Raw genomic sequence first — 10,469 nt, 5'->3', positions numbered from 1 at the left:
ATTACTGTCCCCTATATGTCAAGAGGACAAATAACACATTTTCTGTTCAAATTGCCAACCCGCCACAGTGGCGTGTGTGTTGATCAAATTCACCGCCACTTCAAATATTTACCCGCATTTGGCGGGTGGCGGGTGCTAATTTCCACCCCTGACTGACACTATTTATTTTATTCATTTATTTGTCTTAGCTTGTGGTTTTGAAGAGCAGGACATTTATTTGACTTAAACTCCCCTTAAATCCTTTTGTAATTTTACCTGGAGAAGAGTTAAATCACAAAGGGATTACTGTCATGCTACACACAGCTCCTTGGAATGCAATACTCAAAACTGAAGGCGTTGTTGCAGTGCAGCTGTTTACTTTGCTCTGCTGTACCCAAGCTTTTCCAAAAGAATATACATGCATGGAAGTTGGATGTTGCAGCTTGTAAACCAGACAACGAGCAGACGTTACTGTATGTTCAGTCCTGGAGATACTATAGACACATGTGGAGGACAAGTTCAACCAGCTGTGTTGTGTCTCCCAACAGGACACAAGGGGGTTTGTGGCATATTGGATTTCAGACTCATTAATTTACACCGCCGTAAAAAAGGAGAGAGGGAACATCCACTGTTTCTTCTAAACTGTCCTTCTATACAGAGCTGCAGCTGTGCCACCAAAAACTCAAATTATAATTTCTTTTATAATAGGAAAGGTGGAAACATTTCTCTAGCAAAAGGCGTGAGAGATAAATAAGCACAAACAAAAAACAAAGGAAAGGTTTCTAGTCCACCTTAACAGGAGCAAAGCTAGCCACCTGGACATGAACTGCTTGTGATAGCACTTCCTGTTTTGGGCTGAGGGAGCTGTAGAAGAGAAGGTGTTACAAGACGAGATCCAGAATTCCTCTGGAAACGTCTGACCAGGGGTGTGCAGTGAAGACAAATGAGAGGAGCGAAAAGCTTACATGGCTTATTCCATAAACCCCAGTGTTATGTAAGCCTCTGCTCCAACTCTATATCAGTTATCTGCAATGTTGCCCCTCCAGGGACCTGGGAACCACCCTCTCCCACCTGCAGGTGCTGTGGATGTCTCGCTGCTGCCTACAAGACCTGGACGGCATTTCTACTTTCTCTTCTCTTGAGGTAAACTTTATTAGTCACAAACGACTCAGTGAGGACTGGTCATCAACTTGTACTCTGAGGGGGAAAATGTGTTGTTGTATTTTTTAGTTTATGAAAATGCTTAAAATGAGGCAATTAAAGCCATTTAAGGTCAAATTTCTGAAAATACATTCAATTTTTTTCTGTGGTGTACAAAACGATAGAGTATTTATTTTATTGTACAATTTGAGTTCTTGTTTTTAATTCTTTCAGTGTCTGCATTGGTTGATTTTATTATAGAACCTGGTCAAGCATGTAATCTTTTTCCTTTACTCTGTGTTATCATCCAACTGTACTCCTTTAACACCCAACACATTTTTACCCATCCGAACAGTCTGTGATCCCCGTCCTTGTTTTCAGGAGCTCTACCTGGCCTACAACAACGTGTCAGACCTGAGTCAGATTAGCATGCTGGACAACCTGCGTTTGTTAGATTTGGAAGGAAATAACGTGGACGACTTAGTCAAGGTTCAGTATCTGGGTTTGTGTCGCAAACTCCAGACACTTACCCTGGTGGGAAACCCTGTGTGTGTGCGCCCAGAGCCTACTTCCTCTAAGGTAGGAAAATTCTTCGCTAATGTTTGTGATAGCATGCAAATGAACAAACTTTTATCAACATCTGAAAAGGGAGACTTTAAACACATTGGGTCATACAAATTAAATTTAGGTCAAATGAAAGCTTTTTTTTCCCCAAGTTGTGTATATATTGTTTTGTCTGATAGTTCTACTAGAATTGTCTTGGAATCAGATGGATGTAAATTAGCTTGTCATGATGGGTTTTTACCAGGACTCGAAGGCAAGCAACAACTACGGACACACAACTCAGTTTAACAGATTTATTGAACAGGGAAGGTGCTATGGGCAGGAAAAGGGGAGACGTGATCAGAGGCAGCAGGGAGGAGCTAGGCCAGAGGAAGAGCTGAGGAAAGGTAGGCGGTTAAACAGGGGAGTAAATGGAGAGAATGACGTTGTAACGTGGTGGTGGCGGCTTACGGTTGTGGGGGGCTTCCAGGTGGAGGAGTTCCAGCAGGAGACTGAGGGTGGACAGGCAGCAGCTGGAGGAGCTCAAGGACATATCCCAGCACGATACTTAGAGGAGCAGCGAGAATCGGGTGATCTAGGAGGATATTGTACCGGAATGTGGTCAGAGCAGGTTCTAGAAGGATGAGAGAGGAGTCAGAAATACAATTTACAACGCTTTAGACACAGCAGAGAGTGCTAGAGTGTACCACGGTAGAGGTGGAACCATCTGGCGTCTGGCTCTGGGAAGCTGCTCCTATTTAAGGTCCTTCCTGATTGGTGATGAGCACCAGCTGGATCCCATCAGCCTGCCACCCTGTGGATGAAAAGAAAACCACTCCCCTGCAGAACCCAACATAGCTGCACATTTTAACTGCTGTACATGAAACAATAGCAGTTAATTTAAGTTCAACAAATGTGCCTTGTGAAGGAATGAAAGTAATGAGACCCCCTGATTATCGCCCACTGCTAAAGGCGAAAGGGCGATAATGTTTTGCTCATGTCTGAGTGTGTGCGTTTGTTTGTCAGTTCTGTTAATTATCCCATGAACCACTGGACAGATTTCAATGAAACTTTCAGAAAGTAATCATATTTTGTGCATGGAAAACTGATCAATTTTTCTCAAGTCAATCCAATTCAAGATGACTGCCACATCCAACTGACTTTAGGAAACACAAAATGGCTATAACTCTGTCATTCTTATGGATATTGAGCTGAAATTTGGTGTGGTAGTAGCTGAGAGTAATTCACAACAAATATTCCAAGCGCTAACACATATCTCAATATCACATGATCTAAATGGCTATGACTTTGTCCCTTCTCAACATACGATGATTTTAGTTTAATTAGGTTTATCTGCCAGAGCTGAGCAAACAGTCTACTTTTGATTCATATATTTTAAACACAACAGTGGAACAGGACAAACTTTTCCTGAGGCAACCACCATCTGATGGTGCAATGCTCAGAGTAATAGTAGTCTGGCAAATGATAAAACCGAACTGAACGGTTGGAGTTGAACAAGTCTTGAGCAAGGAGCTGGGCAGAGTTCCTGAACAGGAAGTGTTTTATTCAGCTCGTGTTGTAAAAAGCCAACTTGCAAATGCAGCTCCAATCAATCTCTCTCACGCTTGCAGGCTGTCAGCGGGCTGACATAAAAGTGCTTGTGGCGATCTGATCTTGCCACACTGGAGACATGAAAGCACCAAACATACCAGCTGCATAACTGAAATGAGGAGGTTACGTCATGGCAGATGATGTTATTTTGATGTTAGAGTGTGTGCACAATCTCAGTGCAAACAGTAGTTAATTTGATGTAAATGTATACATAAGATAAAGTAATTTACTACAGTTATTGCTGCTGCATGATACTAAACTGTATTTCTCCCAGTTAGCTGTGAGTTTTAGGGCCACTATGAATGTGTTTATTTACACCTACAAGCACAGCATTAATTAGGAAACTAGGGCAATGAGTAAAGATGCTGAGCTGAATATGTATTAGGTCTGTGCTTTGTAGTAACTGTGGAGATCTTGGGTTTGCTGTCTTGCCAAACTAACACTCCTCCAGCTCTCTCTCTCTCTCTCTCTCTCTCTCTCTCTCTCTCTCCCTCTCTCTCTTTTTCCAGCACATAAGCACACATCCGCTCACTTCCTCTCTGTTAGTCCTCTTTCTCCTTTTCTTTTCTTTTTTTGGTTTCCTCCTTGCCAGGCCTTCTCTCTCTTTTTCATTCACGGCATCTGTGTGATTTGGTGAAGGCGAGGAGTGCCAAGCTCTAATTTGATTGCTAGTAGCTCAGTAATTTAGTGGACCATCTTGGCTCTGTTTGTCTTTGGTTACGTAACCGATTAGCACTCAGTACAAAACTTTACCAGCACTTGATATTAACTTATCAAATGTCAAAACAGAAAAAAAAATGTTTTAAAAAGTACTTAGTTATTGTAGATGTAATGCCACTGAATAAAAATAATAAAAATAATAAAACAAACATATAGACTACAATTTTTAGAAATAAATGAGATAAAATCACAACACAACCTGTGTGGGCAAAGACCTCAGTATCTTATATATTGCTCAACAATATTTCTTTTGAGATAACAAGATTTCAACAAATGCAGTTCTCAATCATGAAACTATTAGGTGTTTGTGGTTTTGAGGCATGGTTTTTGCTAAAATGGCTCCATCTTACACATTGGAATATTTAAATTTCACAGTATTTTAACACTTGTCTACATGCTATCATGTCAATAAAATGTGTGAAGAAATTGAGCTTTAAAGTACCAATATAATTGTGAAACACTTCAGGTTTCTTTATACCATAAATTAGTATATGTGGTATTTCTTTAGTTATCTATTTATTAATAAATATAAAAAAAACTACAATAATTGCTCTTCTTTAACCCCAAATGCTTATATGATGATGTTAGAAACAGCTTTGACTTTGGTATATATGTTCCTTTTAACACCTTTTAAAAAATGTATCAACTTTTTAAAGATTAGAAATTAAAATTTTCAGACTTTTAAAGAGCTTTTCAAGTATATATTTAAGTCTAAAACTGCTGTCATTGTGGATCCACCTGTTTTAGAGGTTTTCTTTGGTCCCCCTTCATTGTTTTCTTTAACCTGTCTGTCTGCTGCAGTCTAAGCACCTTCCCTTGGCCTCTGTTTTCTGTCTTTGCCTTAGGTGGATGGCTATAGTTACCGCGCTGCAGTGAGGGAGTTGGTCCCTCAGTTGCGTTACCTGGATGATGTGAGCATTAAGGAGGACGCTTTGGCCTGCGGCAGCATCACGGAGGAAGACTGGGATATTCTCCGAAACTCTATTAGGGAATGTAACCCCTCTGAGGCTGCCAGTAAAGATGGTTTTATTTATTTACTTATTGTCTTACATGAATCAGTTCATTTCAACTGAATGGGCATCTTACTTTTGTATTTGTTGAAGAGTCGGCAGAGAGTGTGCATCCCTACAGTACACACAGCTCTGCCAGTCGCCCTTTTACCAGTCCTGCAGCTGTCAGGCCTCTTTCATCTCCAAGCTCCAGACTCACGCTAGCAACCGGCCCTGGAGTTCCTACCCCTCTTGGATCCAGACCTGGTTCTTCAGACTCTGATCTAACAACAGTAGAAGCAGAGAGCAGCACTCTAACACATGGTGAGATATTCTCCTGATCGATCGTCACATTGTATTTAGTTTTAGTAGTGTTTTTTAATTTGGTTAGCATCACAGTGCACATATCCGGTAAACGTTTTCAAAAGCATCAGCAGTTCCTCCTTCACAGTGCCACCAAGAGGCCTTCTTCATGTCATTAAACACATTAATGCCTTCCATCTGCTTGTTTGCGAAGGAGCTGGCAGGATCCTGTTTTGTGGAAACCCAGTTCAGGCTATTCGAGCAAGGCGAGAGCAGCTGAAGGTGAGGGGCAACAAAAATCATGTCAATTAATTCAAAATAAATACATAAATAATAATGTTTAGCTTATTAAAAACATCTAACTCGGTCACTATTTAGACAAATTAGACAAATAGTTAAGTCAATCTCTCACTTTGATGCAGCAAAGCCTTTAGTGTCAGCTGAGAAGAATGATAAGCTTTATTAGTCCTGATGGGTCATAACTGTTGTCTGGCACCAGCAGCTCATCTATTTACTGTCATGTTGGTCTAAACAGAAGCAGCTAATAAACAGGAGTAGAGAAACCAAAGAAGACAAGCACAAGAAGTGGAGGACGTGATTATGTGAATGGGCTCGTACTGCAAACTGTTACTGTAAACTGACATACCGATTTTGTGTTTGCCCTGAACTTTCCAATAAGTCTCTATCTAATAATAATGTACTCAACTTTTACAGCATTTGTTTTTCTTTTTTTCTTCTCTTCCTCTTGCACATACTCATTCTTACTCTCCTCTGTCTGACAGACAGCACCCACCAGATCCACTTTGACCCCCCGTGACCTGCCAATTCATGTACCAGAGCACACATATGACGTCGAGGAGCCCGATCTTGGAGAACGTGTTAATGTTTTTGCAGAGCTCAGGGCCTGGAGGGAACAGCATAGCAGGTATTAAATGGATATACACCTCACATTATTTTGCTAAGTTCACTGAACGTTAAAAAGAAATAATATGAGCATTTATCTTGCTGTGAGAGATAATCCATAAGACATGAATTGCAAGTAAAATATTTGAAAAGAGTAGGCCTTTTAAAATGTGTTCCTTACATTAGCTGTCATCCAGGCCTCCTCCAGAGTGTTTCAGACATAAGAAAAAAAATCATTGTTCTGTATTATTTTTCAGGCGTCTTGAGGTCATAGAGAAAGAAAGATCACCACAGATCTTGGCTATTCATCATGGAGGTGAAGATGAGACAGGTGAAGATGAAGAAGAAGGCTTTGCTGGTATGAGAAGCAACAGCAGCGATGAAGATCAACGAGAGGAGAAACACTGTGACAGATTAGATACGGGCTCACTGGATTCATCTTTTCATTCTCTTTCCCCAGGTGAACTCTCACTCAATACAAGTGATTATTAAAGTGCCATATATTTTTCTATGACTCGGTCTGGACAAAAACAAATAAGCTCGCTTAACTGATAATACATTTTTCTTGTTGTCAGACCTGAATCAGCAAGAAGTCGTATCCCCTGAGATGGCTCGAATGTCTCTGTCCCCAGACACCACACTGTCCCTTTCACCTCCTGGTCACTGTGTCGCTTCAGCTCCCTCTAATAGGAAATTGTCCAGGGTTCGTGCTCGCAGGCTTCGGCTCAGCCAGGCCAGCTCAGAACACTTACCTGAAGTCAGCAGAACCAGGTGTGTCCTTCAGACAACTACACCTGCAGCAGAAACAGACCTTTCGTTTGAGAGAGTCCAGCACTTGGCAAGGACCAATCTGCCACCAGTGACAACAGTTACTCAGATACCCCACCCACCTTCATCGAGGGCCCTGCTTGGAGGATCAATGAATTCATGGTATAAACCGAATACCAGGTACTTTAATGTACAAAGTTCTTTTCCACAATCAGAATAGGTCAGTCTCAGAACAACAAGGGTTTCAGTTTAGTTTAGTTTAGTTGAAAAGTAAGTCCATATGATGAGAAAATCACAGATATTAGAGAAATTTATTTATCAAGTTACAATCACTTTTATCAGCAATTCTATTTGCCTGACATTACAATAAACAATAAGAATTAACAATAAATTTCCACTGATTGTTGTGATAATGTATATTAATACATTTTTCATGTTTTACAGAATCTGAACACTCGTGTAGGATAGACCCTAACATAAGCTGTTTATCTTCCAGGGTGGATGTGGACTTGTCCAGTAAACATAAAATAACAAAAATCCCCCAAAGACCAGCAATTTCTCGCCCTCACACAGCCAGAGCTGCTCTACAGAAACATCACCAGCATCACCTTCCCCAACCCTACAGAGGGAGCTCACACCCAGATTAATGCCAGACTGTGCCTGCTAGTAGACATTCTTTCATTTCATTTTTCAGTTTTTACACCTTTAATATTTTTCCTCACGTCGTCTTAGTGCATCTTAATCCCTCTTACTGGAGCTGAAGAGAGGAGGAGACAGCAGAAAAAGAAGAATTGAAAACAAAAACAACAGACATTTAACACAATGAGATCATCTTGCTTCTGTAAACCAACGTGTACTGAATATCATTCATGGAACATCATCCTCAGATAGTTTACAGCAGTATTATGTGATCTCTGTTAAATGAGCTTCAGCAATGATTTAATTTAATATAAAACATATATTAAAGCGCTACAGGTGACTATTATATCCTTGCATTTAACTCCTGCTTGTGATCTTCTTTCTTTCTGCTGTATCTTAGGATTTTAAACATTCTTTTAGATGTTTTCAGAACAGAGGCAGCTGAAAGAATGAAAGCGGAGACGAGAAGGCGCCTGCAGATTAATGAGAAGCTATTTTGACGTTGCTCTTGTGAAACTATTCTTTAAATACCAACTTCTTCTCATGACTGCTCTATCACATTTCAAATGGAATATTAAAAAATGAACATTTTTAAAATTAAAACACTGAAACTGTTTTTTGGAACATAGTGCACCAATGTCAAAGGAAATTGGTGTTTTATACCACATTGTTTGATAATTAGCACGACTATTAGTGGAAGAGAACATGTTAAACTAAAGTAATCTTTTTATTATTCCTGCAATGTTTATTTGGAGTAAGTTAAACTTATGTAACAAAAATCTCAGGTTTGCATTTCTCAAGATGAAAACATTTTCCAAGGTCAAACGCAGCCTATGTTTTTGCTAAATTACAAAATAAAAGAAAGATTGAATTAAGTTTACATTACTTTTGTTAAGGTTTAACTTGACATGGCTGTTATGGGATGTAAAATAGAAGGGACAGTTATTTCTCTAGATGATTTCACTGGTGCAATAGTTTTATATAACCTCTAGAGGGCGATATCTGCAAATTTTAAAATAGAACAGATTCAACCATGTTAACAAAAACCACCTTTTTTGAACCTCTTGAGACCCTATGTAAAGCATTAAAGACTTAAAGGGTGTTTACAAGCTGACAACATCCAAGCTTTTAGCTCGCAAAGGGAGAACTGTACATGAGCGGAACTGTTGCTTTCTGGGAGCAATGGAAAGTTAACCACCCCGTTGACTGTTGTGTTGTGAGACACACTGAAAGCTACTTTGACATATGTGGGTAGAGGAAGGTGAGCCACCTCTACTACCTGAACAGTTCTTGAGGGCATATGATGTTGAGACAAGTTTGTTCTGAAAAAATCCTAACATGGAATTTCATTTCAGGGGAAATGGCTCAGTGATTTGGACAAATACCTGCCATGAGCACCCACATGCTATAGGACACACGTTCCGAAGCCGTGCTCATGCGTCAGTCACTCATGCTTCAATTTCACTGGGTACATCTATGTTATTACTTCTCCCCACACTGTTGGATTAGGAGGTAGTCCCAGCTTAGAGGAATGTACAAGCTGTACAAACACACGTCAGTAGGTACTGAACTGGTAAGGAGTAGTCATGTAACTTTATTTATTTATGTTTTGGGAGTTTTCTATCTACTAGTAATGATTTCCATTTACTCCTCCCAAACAGTTACTTTATCTGTGTGATTACTTCACTCTCGTGCTTCATGTTTAGTGTTTTAAGCCTCATTGCCATTATGCAGGTGTCATTGTATCACACCTCAGGCTGCAGACAAAAGGCCTTTAATGGTGGGAAAGAAGGATGGTGTCCACCTACTATAACAGAGCAATCTTTTTGAATTAGATAATTCAGGACTGCAGACCTAATTTGATCTCTGAGAAGCTTTCCCACCTCTTACAGATAATGTGAGAGACCAGAAACGTCTGGGTTTTAATTGTACTTTTTGGTTGGTCAGTAAAATAAACTGAATTGTAAAGACCTAATATGTCCTTTAATGTGTTAATGTGCAAAAAAATTCCTATTGTTTTTAAATGTTATTATTCAAACATACAAAAACTCTTCCAAACCAGGGCTGCTTCAGTCACACTAACAAGGAGACAACACATCAACTTGTACTTTAATTACCACTATATTTAATATCAAAGGTAGCTAATTCAGCTAATTATTTTGCTGTTCAGATACAGTATGTTGTTGTACATTCCTCAAAACACTATTAAAGCTGCGCCTTCTTGTAATTGCAGCAAAGAATGAATGTGAACAGTTACAGGATAACATATTTGAAAACAAACCTCCATAATTATTTTCTAACTATCTAGTGATTGTCCTATTTTGATTTGAGACGTGGCATGTTCTTTTGATCATAAAATATTTAAAAGTACCTGCAAAATAAGTTCAGACAGGCCCAGAAAAAAAAACTATTTGTACAGTATTACAAGATTCCGCCGGAAGAAACATTCCATTCAGTGCAATTTAAGCTTTGTAACTCATTTTGCTTTGACACCTTTACAATTAAGGACATGCACACATTAATGTCAAATCAAGGGATTAAACACAATCAAATAAACTTAATATTTGAAAGCAGTTTAATGTATTAAATGTAGTTACACTTCCAAGCACGTAACAGATTTTTTTTTTTGGTGTCTTTTCAAATAATTATTCTGTATGCAAAATGATTATATTATTATTGTGCACAATAAACAGTATATTAAACATGAATATAATAGGTTGTGATACATGCATCAAAACGTATTTTTAAACTTTATAAAACAACTATTGTTGTTATGTAGATTTAATAAATTAATGCAAAGTCCATAAACAGCTCTGAAAATCGTCCCGTTTAACTTAATCTGCTATGTTTAAATATACTTTGGGATAACTAGTA

General features: G+C 39.1%; 1 protein-coding gene and 1 long non-coding RNA gene across 3 annotated transcripts in view; one reads left to right on the top strand and one right to left on the bottom strand.

Annotated features, from left to right (window-relative positions):
• Positions 1–9,531, top strand: part of lrrc56 (leucine rich repeat containing 56) — an 11,965-nt gene extending 2,434 nt beyond the window's left edge. For both annotated transcript variants that reach the window (XM_025007366.2, XM_037978067.1), the window contains 9 exons: positions 1,026–1,122; positions 1,501–1,698; positions 4,839–5,007; positions 5,097–5,306; positions 5,500–5,567; positions 6,068–6,210; positions 6,446–6,648; positions 6,764–7,136; positions 7,453–9,531. In XM_025007366.2, the coding sequence (XP_024863134.1) occupies positions 1,026–1,122; positions 1,501–1,698; positions 4,839–5,007; positions 5,097–5,306; positions 5,500–5,567; positions 6,068–6,210; positions 6,446–6,648; positions 6,764–7,136; positions 7,453–7,603 (1,612 nt within the window). In that variant the 3' untranslated portion in view covers positions 7,604–9,531. The remainder of the gene's footprint in view (positions 1–1,025; positions 1,123–1,500; positions 1,699–4,838; positions 5,008–5,096; positions 5,307–5,499; positions 5,568–6,067; positions 6,211–6,445; positions 6,649–6,763; positions 7,137–7,452) is intronic.
• On the bottom strand, positions 1,913–2,511 carry LOC112450742. Its single transcript, XR_003039421.2, has 3 exons — positions 2,370–2,511; positions 2,134–2,296; positions 1,913–2,059 (listed from the first exon to the last, which is right to left on the bottom strand). It is a non-coding gene; the product is annotated as an uncharacterized LOC112450742 (long non-coding RNA).
• Positions 9,532–10,469: the final 938 nt, after the last annotated feature.

This window comes from Kryptolebias marmoratus, linkage group LG11 (genome assembly GCF_001649575.2).
Source record: "Kryptolebias marmoratus isolate JLee-2015 linkage group LG11, ASM164957v2, whole genome shotgun sequence".
Classification (NCBI taxonomy): Eukaryota; Metazoa; Chordata; class Actinopteri; order Cyprinodontiformes; family Rivulidae; genus Kryptolebias; species Kryptolebias marmoratus.
This window is presented reverse-complemented; position numbering and strand designations above follow the sequence as displayed.